At 38.6% G+C, this 20,203-nt stretch overlaps 4 protein-coding genes across 11 annotated transcripts in view; 1 reads left to right on the top strand and 3 right to left on the bottom strand.

The window, feature by feature from the left end:
* Positions 1–1,581, bottom strand: part of sc:d189 — a 38,257-nt gene extending 36,676 nt beyond the window's left edge. For all 8 annotated transcript variants that reach the window (NM_001098260.2, NM_001442681.1, NM_001442686.1 and 5 more), the window contains 1 exon segment: positions 1,426–1,581. The gene's annotated coding sequence lies outside the window, so the exon portion shown is untranslated.
* LOC147846911 (uncharacterized) overlaps positions 1–20,203 on the bottom strand; it is a 405,197-nt gene that overhangs the window by 202,127 nt on the left and 182,867 nt on the right. The gene's annotated exons all lie outside the window — the stretch shown is intronic.
* Positions 2,998–20,203, bottom strand: part of LOC147846914 (uncharacterized) — a 49,813-nt gene continuing 32,607 nt past the window's right edge. Inside the window, exons 12-15 of the mRNA XM_087237365.1 lie at positions 7,117–7,225; positions 6,319–6,614; positions 5,543–5,630; positions 2,998–3,732 (exon numbers count right to left, since the gene is read on the bottom strand). Coding sequence (XP_087093491.1) covers positions 6,593–6,614; positions 7,117–7,225 — 131 coding nt within the window. The 3' untranslated portion in view covers positions 2,998–3,732; positions 5,543–5,630; positions 6,319–6,592. The remainder of the gene's footprint in view (positions 3,733–5,542; positions 5,631–6,318; positions 6,615–7,116; positions 7,226–20,203) is intronic.
* On the top strand, positions 12,527–14,474 carry LOC147846915 (uncharacterized). Its single transcript, XM_087237348.1, has 4 exons — positions 12,527–13,188; positions 13,285–13,425; positions 13,576–13,673; positions 13,816–14,474. Exons 1-4 carry the CDS (start codon positions 13,014–13,016, stop codon positions 14,395–14,397), a joined length of 996 nt encoding a protein of 331 aa, XP_087093474.1. The 5' UTR covers positions 12,527–13,013; the 3' UTR covers positions 14,398–14,474.

Raw genomic sequence — 20,203 nt, 5'->3', positions numbered from 1 at the left:
TGGCAAATACTTCCAGGCATCCACACGCCCATGCTGACCTCAAATGAAAGACCATAGCTGGCCTTTTTTTCTTTCATCCTCAGCGATCCACTAAAAAAAAGACAGCTTTCAGCATGCTTATTTCTGCTAAATCATTGTTTTTAGAAAATTTTCATAAAATATTATTTAATTAAAATATTATTTTCATTTCATAATAACATTCATTAAGCTTCCTTTATATGGGTCAGAATCACAACAAGCTTAAGTGTGCACCCAACATACAAGACATTTTTTGTGGTTTACAGGAGCTCAAGGTAAATAAATATTAACACGAGGACAGAAGGACATTTAAATAAGTGAAAAATAAACAAAAACTATAGAATTATAGTACATATTCACATCTAGATGGTGCAATATGTGTATTGTTGGCTGTTTTAACTGTTATATAGTGAGCTAAACAGATTTAAAGTTGACAAATCTTGGATTTAATCTATTATGAATCCAACATTTATATCTGTTAAAAAATATATGTTTGTGACACATGACAAATATATTTGTATTTCCTGAATTATGTTTAACAGAGCATGTCTTGAAAAAAATCTAGTAAAATATTACTTACTATCATCATAGCAAAGATAAAACAAATCAGTTATTAGAAATGAGTTATTAAAACTATTATGTTTAGAAAAAAATCTCTCCGTTAAACAGAAAATGGGGAAAATAAAAGGGGGGTCTAATAATTCAGAAAGACTAATAATTTTGACCTAAAATATATACACACACACAATATTTTAACATATACTATAACATCAAACAGTATAACATACTATTAATATTAATATCAAAATTTTATTTTTCACTAATAATATACATTGCTAAAAGCTTCATTTGGACAACTTTAAAGATTTTTCCGAACCCCTTTTTTTGAACCCTCATATATTCAAAATGTCACAACACAACAAACCCCCATCAATGGAAATCTTTCAGGTGATGTATAAATATTAGCAAAAAAAATAATAATAAAATAAAATAAATAAATAAAACACTTATGGTTGTGCAGTACAGGGTCATATGTAGTTATTAATATATTCTTAAACTAATAACTTTTATACAGTCTTTGCCTAAAATTTGTGATGCACAAAGTATAACATAACACTAACCATTTCTGACTCTTTTAATTTTACTTAAAAATCAGTTACATAACAAATTTAGAGGATTGACTTAAACTACAAAACTTGTGCACACGCATTCTACTTCAACTAGGTAACGTTAGGCTAAAGGATTTAGATTATTAAATAATCAGACTATTAAGTTAGTTCTTTAACTTGAAAAGTAAACTAAGTAAATGTACACATCTGAATATCTGCTTTAACTTTTATTAAGTTTCTTAAGTTATTTAATAGATGTGTAAAATGTATGTTTAATGTATGTGTAAAAACGACTCACCTTACAGTGCATGGCTGCTTTCATTCGTATCGTTAAAAACAGAAGGATTGGCAAATCCAGTGGCTCTGAGCTATTCTGGCATGTGTGTAATTCGGGATTCCAATGGAAGTGGAAGGAAGGAAGTCTGGCCATCCAATCGTGGGAAGCATAGCAATCAGTCTTTAGGAAGGCCCAGTGATGTTTAAACGTTGAAACCAAGTAAACAGCGACACCTAGTGGTGTGAACCTTCTCTAAAACCTTTTTTAAACAGCTCACTTGGTAAACTGCCAATTTGTCTGCCTGATTTACAGTTTTCTCCAAATGAAAACTTACACAAAGAAATGAACAAAACCTTACACTCGAGAAGTAAAGTTATATAATAATATCTTAACTGTAAGCACGTTGTTAGCTTCACATTTTTTTGCAAAATATTACACTTGATTAAAATATGATTAAAAATAAATAAATAAAACAGTATGTGTATGGCTCCTGAAGAACCCATGTCTATAAAATGTCTATATTATCTTGAAAAACAATTACTTTTAAAAGTACAAATGCATTTAAGAAATTATGGTTAGGATATTTATGTAGGTGTCACTGTAAAAAGTAATGCCCTATATCTACTCAATAAAATTGAGGTAACAAATTAATTACAAGCAACATTATTATTTAAATTCAACAAGTATGCACTGAGTAACAATGAATTAAATTAGCTTATTCAAAATTAGCCATTTAAAATGAGTAACTGCAATCAGCAATGTAAAAAAATGAATTTAATTGAACAGAAAAACCAACACAATGTTGATGAAAACTACTTAATTTTTTTTTTAGATTTAACACAAACTTTGCGGAGTCTGTTCATCAGCTCTAAAAAATGTAAAATAAACAAGTATGTATTAAGTAACAATTTATAAAAATTAGCTCAAATTAGTGGAGCCTGTTCAGCAGCATGGAGCCACAAAACAGATTAACAACAATCTCAGAATTAGAATTATTGGGTTTTATCTGACATTTTTGTCAAAATGTATTTGTTGACATATTCTTATTAAATGACAACTTATCTACATTATGGGATGTTTTTTATAGGTTGTTTACATTAAGACTTTTTATTAAAAAATAAATAAATAAATGTTACACACTTACTGTTTTCCAGTGGTGGAAAGAGTACTGAAAGATCATACTCAGGTAAAAGTACCATTACTTGCCTAAAAATGTAGTGTGAGTAGAGTAAAAGTATCTGTGGTAAAATTTACTCAAAGTATGAGTAAAATTTAGCCCTTTCTAAAGTACTAAAGAGTGGTGAGTAGTGAGTATTACAATGTAAAAAGCTGATGCATTTACAAGTAATTTGTGCATGTGTGTGTGCACGTAACATTCTGTAGTGCATTTAGTTATTGCCCAGCAGGCTCACAACATGATAAGACATTAACATTAGGTTAGATTTAGGTTGGGATATCAAGCTAGCCAGCATCTTTAGACAACGTTATTTTGATGTCCAATAATGATGTCAAATGACGTTGATATTTGGTTGACTTTAGGTTGTGTTGGAAAGTGACAAAAATCCAATGTTGAGCCAACATCTTAAACCAGTGTCATATTGACGTTAAATACTGACATTTATTCTTGAGGTATGGCAGCCAAAATCCAATGTCTGATAGACGTCATAGTGGTAACGTCCACACAACGTCCACACAACATCAAGCCGTAACATCATTAGACGTTAATATTTGGTTGGTTTTAGGTTGGACGTTGCTGGGTGTTTAAAGCCATTTCGGTCATCGTACAGTAAACATCCATCATCTTCTCATCAGTGACATGCATCTAATCAGTCTCTGGGTCAATGCGTGTAAAGATTTTGGACATCTTCTTGGACACTTGGACATGCTCAGTTACATTACATATGGAAGTCTGTGACATTTAAATGATGCCACTTTGTTACTGAAGAGCCCAAAGTGAAAAACTCCTCACAGCACTACACCATCAGCAGCCTGAACACCTGATACAAGGCAGGATGATCCATGCTTTCATTTGATTTGCACCAAATTCTGACACGACCGTCCAAATATTGCACATGAAATGGAGATTTAAGCCCTTAACCTTTGTGTCAAGTTCTAAAGCTAAATGCATTATATTATCATGCTAAATATGTTACACCTAGCTAACATTAATCCAGCAGTTGACAAACAGTGAACTGAGCTTTTGTGTAACTCCCATTCCATCTACATATTTAGTGACTTCCTGTTTTAAAAACTCATCATCAGCCATCTTGACGTTTGTTACAATGGCAGTCGATCGTCTTCTTGTGTCCTTCATTCTTGTCCTCATCCCTGAAACAGGTAAGAGAGTTGATTAACAAATGTAGAAGAATGTAATGGTCTTGTGTTTGATCATTTCAGTGTTAAATGTCTGATGAGGTTAAAGCTAAGCTAATGGGCCCTATCATACACCCGGCGCAATGTGGCGCAAGGCGCGGCGCAAGAGTTGTTTTGAGGCATTGCACTACGCTGTTTAAATAGCAAATGCATTTGTGCTCATATGTGTGCCCATAGGCGTTCTGGTCTAAAAAGGAAGGCGTTCTGAGGCACAGTGCTGGCACGTTGCTATTTTGAGAAACTAAAATAGATTTTTCATTAGACCAAAACAAACCCGGTCTAAACTCCAGCGGAGAGTTGCGCCTTGCTTACACACTGCTTAATACGCACAAGAGAGCAATAGGCAAATATCTTTACATATGAAAAAAATTAAATATTAAGGATATATATAGGATATAATAAGAATAGATGTAGAATATAAATATAAAGGATTAAAATATTACAAAACATATTATTTTCTAGCCTACATAAATATGAAAAATCACTGCTTTTATGTCTTCTTCATCTCGGGAGGCTTTTTCAGTTCATTCATAACAATTTGCTTGTGCATAATGTTATTATTATTAGCAGTATTATTTATTATATCCATATTTATATTTGTTTTATTAAAACTAGCTTAGATTTGCCCACCTGTCAGGTTTTAGCACAGCATGTGTTTTAGGATATAACTCTTTGTTAATATTGTTCATTTATTCGTTTGCTGGAAATTAGAACTGAATTTAGAAATAGTTTGAAACGAATGTTTGCGCTTAACAAACGCAATTATTTATTTATAGACTAATTGATGTCTGTGCGTAAAGGTTTCCCTATCCAAGAGCGAGAGTGAAAGTGATCCATTATCCCTCGTTCTCACGCAGTAGATGCTCTGTTTAACAGTTTTCTGTAAAAAAAGAAACTGTTAACTGTTAGCTAGTGAAATGCTAATTTTTTCCACTTAGACTTACTTTACGTCCTGTAAATAGCGGATGCGCTTATGGCGCGACACAGCTGGCTCTTAAAGGTAATGGGAGATGAGACTCTAATTGGTTTATTCTAAAAACACACCTATAAGCCATTAGTAAAATAAACTCAACCCTTTTGGACCATGCGCCAAGACGCAAAGCGAATTTTCCCGTCCTTAATTTAGCAAAAATGCATTCTGACACGCCCTGAAAGTGTTTGCGCCCTGTGTTTTGCGCTCTGCGCATGGACCGTCAAAATAAAGCCCTAGATCTCAACCGTCTTATCAGAACAGAATAGAGTTTAATGAAACAAGCTTTTCTCTGCCACTGAAGAACATGCAGAAGGCAGACAGTGGACGATACACAGCAAGAATAAACCGAGATTTAGACAAAGACATGTTGTATACAGAGTGTCTGTTATAGCTGAGTGTCATTTCTGTGTGTGATTTAACATTTTGCTCCATAAAAGACTATTCATAATTCATAAATGTAGTTTATGTTCGGTTTTTCAGTTTCAGATGTGCAGATTTTTATCAGCTTACAACACTTTGTTTAGTTTTTGGATTTTATCTGCTACTTCAATTATAATTGACTAGTTAATATTCTTGTATGTGTATAAATGGTTTGGTCTTCAGCTTTGACAGTATATCGTATCACTCAGCTGATTGTGATCTTGTCAGTGTAAATGTGTGTTTCAGACGCAGTGGAGGTTCCTGTTCTGACTGTAAACTCAATCAGCAGTGACTCCTGTACTGTTAACTTCACATGCAGAGCTCAAGACCTCATCATTAATAACTCTAGCTATCAGAACAACCAATGCTCACCAGAGAAAGAGACATCACAGCAGATCAACACCCTCATTCTGTTCTGCAGTGAGGAATCGATCTTCTATAACTACAGCAATCCTGTCAGCTGGAAAAAAAAGGAAATGGAGATTAAACCACTCTGTAGAGGTAAAGATCTGCTCCTACAACACAGAAAAACTATCTATTTTGTCTACAAAATACTGTATATAAAACCTTATTTAACTAATTATTACAGATTTCTACATTCTAGAGAAAGAAATATCACTAAAACCCGCCCCTCGTCTATCTTTCATTGTGTTGATTACTGGAGTGATAATAATGATGATAGCGTTTGCTGGTTTGATCCTTTACTGTGTCTGCAAGAATAGAAAAGGTATGTGCATCTCACAAATACTGAAACATCTGATCACACATCTATTCCTGAAAGAGTTTCTTTATGATCAGAAAACAGCTTAACAATGTGACTGGCCCAAAATTGAAGCTTTAAATCATGAATACTGTCTCACCACTGTCCCAAACGCTCAATTCATTCATTTTCCTTCAGCTTAGTCTTTTATTTATCAGGGGTCGCCACAGCAAAATGAACCGGTAACTATTCCAGCATATGTTTTACACAGCGGATACCTTTCCAGCCGCAACCCAGTACTGGGAAACATCTATACACCCCCACACACACACACACACACACACACACACACACACACACACACACACACACACACACACACACACACACACACACACACACACACACTCACTCATACACTATGGCCAATTTAGTTTATTCAACTCACCTATAGCGCATGTCTTTGGACTGTGGGGGAAACCGGAGCACCCGGAGCAAACCCACGCCAACACGGGGAGAACATGCAAACTCCACACAGAAATGCCAACTTGCCCAGTCGTGATGCGAACCAGCAACCTTCTTGCTGTAAAGCGACAGTGCTGAAATCATTTGTAGCATTTTTACAGTTCGACCACTTGGTTTCATTAGACTTATAATGAATCTCTATAAGAGACTCTTTGAAAACCAAAGATCAGCACAAAGCTGTAGGCTGATACACAAGTTTATATCAGAGAACTTTTAGAGCTGAAACGCTGACAGCAGTCAAATGCAAACTAACATTCGTCTACACAACTGTGATCTGTGAACATATTCTGACCTCTCAGGTGTCAAACAGGTGGAAGATTCAAACTATGATGATGTTGAAGTGAGACTCTTTGTTTTATTCCTGTGCACATCAGATAATAAATGTCACCCTGTAGTATCTGTGATGATGTTTAGGGTTTTTCTTTCAGACTTTGCTGCAGAAGATGACTGGAGACACATGGAGCAGCGTTACCTACTTCACAGTAGGAAGAAAGCAAACAACTTATAAAGCTGTCACACAACTCAGTTAAAGGCACAATATGTACGATTATTTTGGTAACACATTCAACACAGGCTCATTCTGAAACCGTAGCCCTATATATGTTTCTGGGGATTGCGAATTATGTAGCCAGAAGTACGTATGGCTGCATTTTATCTTTAAAATGAACGCTAGGGGGCATTATGATGTTGGACTTTTTTGCTCTACCAGCTGACCGCTTACCTCCATATGGACAGCTTTTCTGCTGTTACCAGTTTGTCCAGTAGCTCGCCATGTACATCGGCAGACTTAAGATGCAGAGAGGAGTTGACCACGATGATGGGGTTCGAGTCTGGTGAAGAACAATTCCCGAAAGTGGAAAAGACAAAAACCAACGGCAAAAATAAAATTAACCAGTAACAGGGTGAGAATGTAGTTGTGGAGAGGTAAGCATGATTGAACAACCAATAAGGGGGGAGAGCATCCTCAGAACCTGGCGGCTAATCAGCAGGCCAATCAGAAATAATAAATAACACCTGTTTACTCTAGTGATTGAGCCGGAGAGACACCCTTCTTAAGGAGAAAAGAAGGAGCAGCCGGGAGAAGAGGGAGAGAGCACACCCACACACAGCTACTGGTGTTGTGCAATTATATGCTAAATAAAAACTGTTACTTACCTTATATCGCCGACCCTGTCTTCTTCTTCCCACACAACAATGAACTTTACTACAGTGGTAAAATCTGAAAAGATGGTAAAAATCAAGATGACGGCTTTTCTATTTTTTTTTTATGAACGGCTTTTGTAAATTTTTGGTTGGGTTTAAGGAAGTGGGTGGGTGGGTCAATCAATACAATTGGTTGGGTTTAGGGAAGGAGGAGGGTGGGTCAGTCGATCGGTCAGTCAGTCAAACAGTCAGTCGACAGTGGCCTCAGGTGGGTTTACGTAAGAACAGCAGGCACTAATAGCACTCACGAGAGAATTTGAGATCTCAAATAGCATAAACAGCGGCCTCTTGTGGATTCATGAAAACAAAAACTGCAAAAAACGTAGCTCCTGGGACATATTTGGCACTCTCCAGAAATGTATTTAGAGGTACATTTTCAGAATGAGCCTGGGTTGAACACTTTACGATGACAGCACATGAATGATTATGTAATAATATTTAAACTAAACTACTTTATTATGAACTAATGATGAGTTAATCATGAACAAATTTTAATTACAACATAAGTCACAAGAGTTCATGTGTGAACAACCTTAAATACCTTAAATACTTGTTTCATGTAGCTAATTATGTATTAATTAACATTTAAGTTTAAGCTAAATGTAACCAACATGAATTCATGAGCTGTTAATGTATTACCATGTTGTGACTTTACTTGAAGGGGCACATCATCATGAACTCATCTTAATTACTCATGAACTCCTCTATGTTTAAACTGTTCATGTTGAAGTTGACAGAACACTTCTTTACTTATTCAGTGTAAACGCACTAGACAGACGTGCATAAGGAGTATATATATATAGTATACATATATATATACATATACATAAGTGCATAGGAGTATAAAATAGTAATTTTTTTTCAATATTACCGTAGGCGCATGACTTAATAAAACTATATTTCTGAGAAAAGTTTGCTTAGGAGAATGAAGCGAACGGGAGGTAGCGGGAACTACAATTCCCATTAGCCTAGGCGTGGCCATCATCGTTTGCGGTCTGTTGTCACTACAGATCCAGTAATGCGGAAATGGAGGGTGCTGCTAGTAGCGGGGAAGAAAAAGGGCTGAAAATGATGGAACCTAAAGAGGATTTTAAATCAGATGTGTGGAAGCATTTCGGTTTCTTTCTAAAAAGATACGAAAAAGTAGAAAAGGTGACAGACAAAGAAAAAAACAGTTTGCAGGCACTGCCAGTCTGTTGTAAAATATAAGTCGGGGAATACGACTAAAAACAGTCATGGGGGCTGCAGAACACAGCACACTGTTAGATTGATGCAGACATTGACTTGTATCGCAAAGAGACCTCTATCTCACTCATGGCTTGTCCTCTCAAGTGGTGGAAAGACAATGCACAACGTTACCCACTGCTGTCAACCTTGGCTAAATCATATCTCTCTGTCCCAGAAACCTCAGTCCCAAATGAGAGGGGTTTTTTCTGTTGCAGGGGACATGCCCAGAGATCCAAGCTTTAACCAGATTATAGTTATATGATAATTTTCCTTAAAAAACCCATCTCTATCTAAGTGAGTGAGAGATTAAATGTTGAATGTGATGAGTTGTCAACAATACTAAATTGAAACTTTATTTTTTTAATATGGTTTAATAGTTTTTTGTTATTAAAATTGAAAAATTGAAGTTCCTGTTTCAAAACTTACAGATAGATGGCTAATTTGTATGTCATTAATATGTTCAGTGCTAAGGTAAATAAACACTTTTGGCACTTTTTTTTGAGTCTTTTTATTAGTTTTGTTTTTCCTGTAAATTGTTCAATAAATACCGTACCGTGCCATTCATACCGAGGTACTATCGTACCATGAAATTTTGATACCGTTACATCCCTAATTTATAATTTTTTGTTCAAGGTTAAAACTTATTCTATCATTTTTTACATGATATAACTATATACATTTTTTATTTTATTTTGTAGAAGTAGTTTTGTTGTGAACAAAAGATTGCCAAAGTATGGAAAGACAAAGTTACTTTTAAAGCCAGTAAATAAGGTTTAATGATTTACTCTGTCCAAATGTATTCTATGCTAAAAAAAATAAAATATCTTAAAGCATCTATATAATGCTGCACTCTTTTATTTGTCATTTATAGCCATTAAGGTATCATCTCTTTCACACAGATGCCAGATAATAATAGAAAGCATAATTCGGCAAGTCACAGACAGCATTTGCTGAATTACTGTAATGAAAAAGAGGCAGAATACATGCAGTTATTTATTTAATTTACAACTATTAGCCAAATAAGGTAAACTCATATAATGTAAATTAATGGGGATAAGAGATGTCAAAAAATATACATTTAATGCAGAAAGTTAACGAACAGGACTTAAACTCCAGAGCATTCCTGAAACAGCTTTTATTTGTTTTTCGAAGACAAAAATACATTTTTTATGGTGTCCTTAAAAAAAGTTTTGTTTAATTTTGGGAGGAATAATTCAAATTGCTTACTCGCAAGGGCACAATTAGTTGATCAAAATACTCATAAAAGATCAGTTTGTTTTGTCAGTTGAAGAGCATTTATGAATGATCACGTAAGAAAATTCAGCTTTGCATCACAGGACAAAATGTCACTTCTATTCATACAGAACATATTTATTTTAAACAAAACAAAAAGTCAAATTTTGCTTTAAATTATCCAATAATAAAAAAAAAAATTAAGGTAATGGTCCACATCTAAATTTTATCACTTGACCCAATAAAAAAATAAATTATTTGCCAAGAAGTCCATGAAAGTAAAAAGCCCATCGAGTTTCTGTTTAATATGCATGCACTGGCCTGTGTGAAAAACCTTATAATTTTACATTGTTCAAAACAAATATGTCTTGGTTGAGCTCTCCCAATTCACCTATAGCACATGTCTTTGGACTGTGGGGGAAACCAGAGCACCCGAAGAAAACTCACGCCAACATAGGGCGAACATGCAAACAAATGATCTATACACTCTTGCCAATAAGATGAATTAGTCAATTAATAGGCAATATTAATCACACTCCTGAGGGCGGATCACATTAAACTACGAATACAGTACATTAATTTAAAGTGAACAAATGTCAGTTTTGTGGTTTTGAGTATCACACAGAAAACTCTTATTGAATCCTTTATCTACAATAAGGACAACATTATAAGCCTTCCTAATATTTGTTTTCTTTTCAAATAGTCCTGTGTTGTTTGATGGAGATAATAAATATTTAACATTTTAAAACACAAAAGTTTTAATAACTCATTTCTTGTCTTCACCATGATGACAGTGAATCATATTTTACTAAAGTGCAGTTTAAAGGTTTAGTTAAGTTAATTAGGTTAAGTTAAATTAATTATGCAAGTCATGATTGGACAACAGTTGTTTTGTAGACAATCATTTTTTTTTTTTTTAATTCGTTCCTTGTTATTCATTCATTAATTTATTTTATTTTCGGCTTAGTCCCTTCATTAATCAGAAGTCATCACAGAGGAATAAACCGCCAACTTGTCCAGCATATGTTTTACACAGCGTATGCCCTTCCAGCTGCAACACATCACCGGGAAACATTCATACACACGCATTCACACTCATACACAACGGACAATTTAGCTTACCCAATTCACCTATAGCGCATGTCTTTGGACTTGTGGGGGAAACCGGAGCACCCTGAGGAAACTTACGCCAACACTGGGAGAATATGCAAACTCCACAAAGAAATGCCAACTGACCTAGCCAAGGCTTGTAACAGCGACCTTCTTGCTGTGAGGCGACAGCCTTCACACTGCGCTGCCTTTCCTTGTTATTATTCTTGTTATTATTTACTTTTAATTAAACATGTTTCACTTGCAATAAGATTTTCTATTAATTATAAAGTTAATTTTAAGTATAGTTATTAAAACTATCATGTTTTCAAATGTTTTTTTTATATTATCTCCGTTAAACAACACTTGGGAAAGACTCTTTTGTCTTTGCAATGATGACAGTGTATACTATTTTACTAAAGTGCAGTTTAAAGGCTTAGCTGAGTTAATAAGTTATATAGACCATTTCAATGTGGTCTTGTCATTGGCCCGTGAACGTTTCTTGCTTGTTATCAAACTATTTTATAACAACTATTTCCGGTAACAAGGAGCAATTCAAACATAACTTACTCTTAAAATAGCTCTCATAACATTATTTGTCAATATGTGGCTCTTTTCAGATTCTCAGAAGCAATAAAAATAATAAATGTACAACAGGAATTCCGTTAAGACCATTGTTTTTGTTTACGTCCCTCAAAATGGTCTATTAAAGTCATAATTGGACAAAAGTTATATTGTATACAATCGGGGGGGAAGGGGCTAACAATAATGTCCCCAGCTATTTTAAACTGTTCATGAAAACACTTTTTTTTTTTATTCGACCCAAACTAAACAAAAAAATTTCCCCACAAAAAATATAAGATAGGAATACTGTGGAAAAATGTCCTTGCTCTGTTAACATTAAACTCTGTAAATATTTACAAAAGAATTAAAATTTCACAGGAGGGCTTAGTATTTTGTCTTCAATTGTATAGCCGTTATCCACTGTGAAACCATATGCTGGAATAGTTGGCGGTTCATTCTGCGGTGACGACCCCAGATGAATAAACGGACTAAGCCGAAGGAAAATTAATAAATGTATAGCCATTTATAATTAATTCAACATAAAAAACAAGCAGATTTTGCTATTTAAATATGTAAAGCATAAAGCATAAGCAAATTAATAAACGTTTGAAATGTTTGTGCAAGTGATTTAATTATTTATCTTCCCACACTATTATTAACTTATATATTTATTTATGCAGGAATTTGTGTGTTTGTGTATATATATTAAATTATTTGCATATTTATTTATTGATGCAGGCAATTTTTAATTATTTATTTTTTTACTTGCATATTTATTTATTTATTTATTTATTTATTTATGTTTTATTGATGCAGGACTCTGTGTTTTTATTTAATTTTTTATGTGTTTATTTGCACATTTATTTATTTATTTATTATTTCTGCAGGTTCTGTCTATAAGCTTTGGTAACAATTTGCAAAGAAACTAAAATTTCAAAGGAAGGCTCAACAATTTGTCTTCATTTAAATCTCCATTTAATTAATTGAACATATAAATTGCATTTAAAACAGCTTTTGTGATTATTTAGATTTCTTGAGCTGATCATATTTGATTTTATGTAATATAAAAGTCTATTTAAGTGTATTCCATATCGTCTTTGCTAACATGCATTTATCCTGAGTCATTTCACTTTTAAAAGTAAACACTGAGGCAGAGATCACTTTTAGAACATTTAAAATCTGATGATGCGTATAGAATCTCTACATCACACCAAAGTACTTGCAGCAGACACATTTAACATTGTTGGTTTACAGTAGCAAGAACGATCACTAATTCTGTCCAAGCGAACAAACTGTGTCTATATGACGAACGACGAACTGAATATGGAGATCACGAGTACAACTGTGATGGAGAAGCCAAAGAAAAACCGGCGCTTAAAACTGCCCTCTTTCCTGAAACCTGCCAGGACAAACAAGATCTTCCGAAGGCAGAAAGAGACGCCGCAGTTCAAGCACACGCCTGACACTGGCAATGATTGTAAGTCATATTTATATTGTGAAATGAGTATGAGTTTCCTTGATTTACATGTCGAGATCTAAAAAGTGTGTAAACTACAATCATTTCTCTTAATAGATGAGATGGAGGAGGACGAGGGTACAACAAAGAGGAAAAAGAGTAAAGTGGCCAATTTCCTCAAAGCTGCCAGAAAATTCTTCAGGATGTCCTGCTTTGGCCAGACTGAGGAGCAGCTCTCTGCCTCTGCAGACTCTGATGGTAAATAATTATATTTATTGCTATTTTTTTTTTTACCTATGATGTGATGAATAATTAGTATTTTTAATTACACTTCACCCAAGTTTAACATCGCCTTGAGAATGAATGACTGTGTAAACTGTGTAACTGCAATCATTTCTCTATTGACAGATGACATTCTCTGCCCATCTGAGTCTGACCAGAGTCTGGAGGTTGCTCTTGTCATCACTCATAATCATGAAGAGAGTTGTGTGAATGACGACCTAAAGGTGAGTATATAAAGATGACCAACTGTTTAATGCATGTTCTCCTGATGCTTTTACTAATATATCAAGAGTCTGTTTCAGGATCAGTGAGTGGAATGATATCTGCTTACATGTGAACTGACTTGAGTTTGGTTTTGTTCTGCAGGTGGATGAGAAAGATGACATGAAGACACATAACACAGAGCATGTGAACAAGGAGGAGGAGGTGGAGGAGATGAGGATGAATGATGAGAAGGACAAGGAGGAAAAGATTAAGAAGAGGAGGAGGAGAAAGAGGAATAGCAAGATGAAGGAGGAGGAGAAGGAAGAGGAGGAGGTGGTGAAAGAAGAGATGATGATACAAGAGGAGAGTTTGAAAGAAAATGAAGAGGATGAGGAGGAGGATAAGAATGAGAAAGAGATGAAGCTAAAAGAGAGAATGAAAGAAAATGAAGCAGAAGAGAAGGAAAACATGAAGAAAAGGAAGAGAAAGAGAAATAGCAGGATAAAAGAGGCGGAGAAGAAAGAGGAGGTGATGGTTGAGGGAGAGATGAAGATAAAAGAGGAGAGGATGAAAGAAAATGAGGAGGAGGATATGAATGAAGAGGAGATGAAGGAGGAAGAAACAGAGGGGGAGGAAGAAAAGCCAAAGGAGGAGAAGAAAAAAAGAATCAAGAAAAGAGACAGCATGAAAACCAGAAGGATGATGAGGATGAGAAGCAAAAGAAGAAGACTGGGGAGAGTATGAATGAGAAAGAGAAAGAGATGAAATAAAAAATGTTGAAAAAAACTTTCTGGCCTAAAATATTTTTGTGCAAAAAAAATAAACAGTGCTGAGTCAAAAAATGCATCATTTTAGCCTACAAGATTTAATGTGCAAAAAAGAAAATATGTTGTACACAAAGGGGTTTGCACAACACAAAGTTTTACATAAAAAATGTGCAAAATACCTGCACAACACTAAGTTGTATGTGTTAAAAGGAAGGGCAAAAAACCTAATTAGCAATAGCAATTTGATGTAAAGAATTATAATGTTAGTGTGTTTATAATGTGTTTTAATGTTTATAATAGTGTATATGGATCTATTTTATCTTCATTTTATGTCAAGCTTCTCGTGGACAAGTGTTGAGAATTAGCAAGTCTGCTAAAACACTTCAAATGCATTTGGTTGTCCAGTGTAATTAAAATAGCCATTTATTAGTATTGTTACTGTTGCCCTGTTTGTGTTATGCTGATTATCCTGCTGGAAATCACCTTCGTGAGACTGGTTCACTGTGCTCATTAAGAAATGGACATGCTCAGTTACATTACATATGGAAGTCTGTGACATTTAAATGATGCCACTTTGTTACTGAAGAGCCCAAAGTGAAAAACTCCTCACAGCACTACACCATCAGCAGCCTGAACACCTGATACAAGGCAGGATGATCCATGCTTTCAATTGATTTGCACCAAATTCTGACACGACCTGTCACGATTGTGGATCTGTCTGTTCTTCTATGATGTGTCTGCGTGTGTGTATGTGTGTGTGTGTACGGTGTGGTGCGTTATGCGTTTTACGTATATGCGTGTATGAGTGTGTGTGTTGGGTGTGTCTGTGTTAGAGTCGCGTTGCTGTCAGTTGTGTTTACCTTATCAGCTGGGTGGTCACGTGTACGCTGTCACCAGCCTTGCCGTGCGCAGCACCGCTCAGCTGTAATCAGTGGATCACAGGTGCAGCGCATTACCGCGCCTATATATGTTCAGCGTTTCTGTCTCACAGTGTCAGTTCGTTTTCTTCACGTCTGTTTGTCTGTGTCCTGTCAGGTTCCGGTCGCTGAGTTCTGGTCGTGTGTCGCGGGGAGAGCTCTGTGTTTGGACTCTTGTACCTTTCTGTTGGCGGCTCTCTGATCTTGTCTTCAGTGCTCCCTGTTCGGTTTACATTTCCTGTTGCTCGCTTGACTCACTCATCATCTTCCTGCGTTCTTCCTTCTGTCATTCTGTCTGAGTCAATAAATAATTATTTTACTTGCAATTGGGTCTCCCTGTATTTCGTGACAGAACGAACTGACCACTGAGATGGACCCAGCAAGTGTTACCAAGATCCAGGATTTCCTCGCCCACAATTCAGCCCGACTGGATCATCAGGACAAACAAATGGCAGTGACCGGCCAGGCCATTGAGGCGCTGGTCACTCAAGTTTCTGAGCTCACGACTCAGGCTCAGAGACTGGGTTCTGAGCTTCGTACTGAAGCTGTCCAGCAAGCTCCTCCCACCATTCCACCAGCAGCTCATGCGCTAGAAGAGACCCCCAGATCCACTGAACCGCGACTTCCACCACCAGCATGTTACGCCGGCGAACCAGAATTGTGCCGGTCATTTATAGCAAAATGTTCACTTTACATCACGCTACAGCCTTCGTCTTTCCCTAACGAAGAGAGTAAGGTGGCGTTTACGATCAATTTGCTGACAGGTAAAGCGGCACTTTGGGGTACCACTGTTTGGGAGCGTAAACTCCCCTGCTGTAACTCCTTTAAAGCTTTCTCAGAGGAGTTAAAAACTGTGTTTGACCGAGCGGTCTCTGGCAGAGAGGCGGCTCGTAAGCTCGCTGAACTCAGACAGAATAAGTTGAGTGTTGCTGAATATTCCATTGACTTTCGTACTCTGGCGGCCGAATGTAAATGGAATGCCGAAGCTCAGTGGGACATGTTTTTGCACGGACTAGCAGATTATATTAAAGATGAAATCTACGTCATGGATCTGCCTAAGACACTGGATGGGCTTATTGATTTAGCCATCAGAGTGGACACTCGGTTACAACAGAGAGGTTCCCACAAGAAACTGCACACTCCACTTCTTCCCACGCAATCTCTTTTCGCTGCATCTTCTGAACCCCCCTCATCTGATCTCGAGCCGGAACCCATGCAGATGGGCAGATTTCGGCTTTCCACGGAGGAGAGGCGTTGTCGCCGCATGGAAGGACTATGCATGTATTGTGGAGTCGCTGGACATTTTGTGGCTTCGTGTCTAGCCAAGAATAAGAATTCGTCGCCGGGTAAGAGTTTACTGGCTGGTGAAATCACCCTTGACAAGTCCCCTAACACAACCATGCTGCCAGTCAATCTATCTTTTAACTCTATCATGCACCACTGTCATGCGCTCATCGACTCCGGAGCCGAGGGGAATTTTATTGACTCTAAGCTGGCGTACAGTTTGAAAATCCCTGTTGTTCCCCTTTCTCTTCCTATCGCAGTGCACGCTCTTAGCGGTCTTTCTCTCCCCACCATCACACACTCCACTGCTCCTATAAGACTCATTACTTCTGGTAACCATTCCGAAACTATTGAGTTTTTTTTAACAGAGACTATTGCCACTCCTGTGATCTTGGGACATCCCTGGTTGGTTTTGCACAAACCTCACATTAATTGGGGACATAATACTGTGCTTTCTTGGAGTGAGAGCTGTCATAAATCTTGTCTAGTGTCTGCTTGTTCTGCTGTTTCTCGTTCTGTGTTTCAGGAGGAGCAGATGGATCTGTCAAACGTGCCCCGTGAGTACCATGACCTGAAGAGAGTGTTCAGTAAGTCCCGGGCTGCTTCTTTGCCTCCTCATCGTCCCTATGACTGTGCAATAGACTTATTGCCAGGTACGTCTCCGCCTAAAGGCAAATTATACTCGCTTTCTGCTCCAGAGAGGGAGGCCATGGAGAAATATATTTCTGATTCTCTAGCAGCCAAGATCATTCGCCCCTCTTCTTCACCGGCGGGGGCGGGATTTTTTTTTGTAAAAAAGAAGGATGGTTCCCTTCGCCCGTGCATTGATTATCGAGGGCTGAACAACATAACGGTCAAGAATACATACCCTTTGCCGTTGATGTCTTCAGCCTTTGAACGTCTGCAGGGGGCGAACTTTTTTACAAAATTAGATCTCCGCAATGCTTATCATTTGGTTCGCATAAGAGCGGGGGATGAGTGGAAATCAGCGTTTAACACCCCCAGAGGGCATTTTGAGTACTGCGTTCTGCCCTTCGGCCTTTCCAACGCTCCGGCTGTTTTCCAAGCATTCGTCAATGACGTGCTGAGAGATATGATAGATCAGTTCATTTATGTTTACCTGGATGACATACTGATATTTTCCCATTCTCTCCAGGAACATGTTCAGCACGTCAGGCGAGTGCTTCAGAGGCTGTTAGAGAATGGTCTTTATGTCAAGGCGGAGAAATGCGTTTTTCATGCACAGTCTGTTCCCTTTCTAGGGCATATCGTGTCAGTCGAGGGGTTGCGCATGGATCCAGAGAAGATTAAGGCTGTGGTAAATTGGCCAACTCCTGATTCCCGTAAGGCCCTGCAGAGGTTTCTGGGCTTTGCCAATTTCTACCGGCGATTTATTCGCAATTTCAGCCAGCTCGCCGCACCTCTGACCGCCTTGACCTCCTCCAAAACGCCGTTCAGGTGGTCCAGCGCAGCCGAAGCTGCGTTCTCAAAACTGAAAGGCTGCTTTGTTTCAGCTCCAATCCTGATAACCCCTGATCCCTCCCGGCAGTTTGTGGTGGAGGTCGACGCGTCAGAGGTCGGGGTCGGAGCTATCCTGTCCCAGCGCTCCTCCTCGGATGGCAAGATCCACCCGTGCGCGTATTATTCTCATCGGTTATCAGCCGCAGAAAGTAATTACGACATTGGTAATCGAGAGCTGTTGGCCGTCAAGCTTGCTTTGGAGGAGTGGCGTCATTGGTTAGAGGGGTCGGGGGTCCCTTTTATCGTCTGGACCGATCATAAGAATCTTGAGTACATCAAATCCGCCAAAAGATTAAACTCTAGGCAGGCTCGGTGGGCGTTATTTTTCGGACGGTTCAATTTCACCATCTCATATAGACCGGGATCTAAGAACATTAAGCCCGACGCGTTATCCCGTCTTTTTGATTCTTCGGAGCGTACATCGTCACTCGAACCCGTAGTGCCTAAGCGGATTGTTATTTCTAACATCACATGGGAGATAGAGTCGAAGGTTCGCGCAGCCTTAGATGGGGTAACGCCCCCGATTGGATGCCCACCGAGTCGGTTATTCGTGCCAGAGAAACTTCGGTCAGATGTTATTCGATGGGGACATTCCTCCAAAGTAGCCTGTCATCCTGGGGTGAGTCGCACATCATTTGTTATTAAACAACGATTCTGGTGGCCAGCATTGGCTCGTGATGTGCGTGATTTTGTATTGGCTTGCTCTGTGTGTGCTGTTTCCAAGACTTCCAATCGGCCACCCGCGGGACTCCTTCAGCCGCTGTCAGTACCTTCGAGACCCTGGTCCCACATCTCGCTAGATTTCGTTACGGGGCTGCCTCCCTCCAACGGCAACACGGTGATTTTAACCGTAGTGGACCGGTTCTCAAAGGCTGCTCATTTCGTCCCTCTGCCCAAATTACCGTCAGCCAGAGAGACAGCGGTTGCTGTCATTAATCACGTCTTTCGCATTCATGGCCTCCCGACGGACGTGGTTTCTGACAGGGGGCCTCAGTTTATCTCTAAATTTTGGAGGGAATTCTGTCGTTTATTGGGAGCTACTGTGAGTCTTTCGTCTGGCTTTCATCCCCAGAGTAACGGTCAGACCGAGAGAGCCAATCAGGATCTTGAGCGCACATTGCAATGTTTGGTCTCACAGAATCCCTCCTCCTGGAGTCAGCAGCTTTCGTGGGTGGAGTACGCACATAATTCGTTACCAGTGTCGGCCACGGGCCTTTCTCCGTTTCAGTGTAGTCTAGGTTACCAGCCACCAGTTTTTCCCAGTCTGGAATCTGAAGTCGCGGTCCCCTCCGTTCACGCCTTTGTCCAGAGGTGCCGCCGCACTTGGAGCAGGGCCAGACAGACCCTCCTCCAAGTGGGTGTGCGCATCAAGGCTAAAGCCGATCGCCACCGGTCTAAGCCTCCCGTTTACGTTGTCGGTCAAAAAGTGTGGCTTTCAACTAAGAATATTCCGCTCCGCACCGTTTGTAATAAGCTAGCTCCTAAATTTATTGGCCCATTTATTGTCACTAAAATCATTAGTCCTGTGGCAATCCGCCTCAAATTACCTCCAGCGTACAGGAGAATTCATCCCGTGTTCCATGTATCTAAAGTAAAGCCCGTTTTTCATACGGCAATTAATCCGCACACACCAGTTCCCCCCCCGCCGCGTCTCGTAGATGGGGAGACTGCTTATTCGGTTAAGCGCATTCTGGACTCTAGACGGAGGGGACGAGGATTCCAGTACTTGGTGGACTGGGAGGGTTACGGTCCTGAGCACAGAAGTTGGGTTCCGGCCGGGGACATACTGGATCACTCTCTTATCGATGATTACAATCGCCAGGTATGCTCGTCTGGGAACGCCAGGAGGCGTTCCTAGGAGAGAGGGTATTGTCACGATTGTGGATCTGTCTGTTCTTCTATGATGTGTCTGCGTGTGTGTATGTGTGTGTGTGTACGGTGTGGTGCGTTATGCGTTTTACGTATATGCGTGTATGAGTGTGTGTGTTGGGTGTGTCTGTGTTAGAGTCGCGTTGCTGTCAGTTGTGTTTACCTTATCAGCTGGGTGGTCACGTGTACGCT

This window comes from Danio rerio, chromosome 1 (assembly GCF_052040795.2).
Source record: "Danio rerio strain M-AB ecotype USA chromosome 1, GRCz13ab, whole genome shotgun sequence".
NCBI classification, from domain to species: Eukaryota; Metazoa; Chordata; class Actinopteri; order Cypriniformes; family Danionidae; genus Danio; species Danio rerio.
The sequence above is the reverse complement of the archived record's forward strand: the minus strand, read 5'-3'. Positions and strand labels throughout refer to the sequence as shown.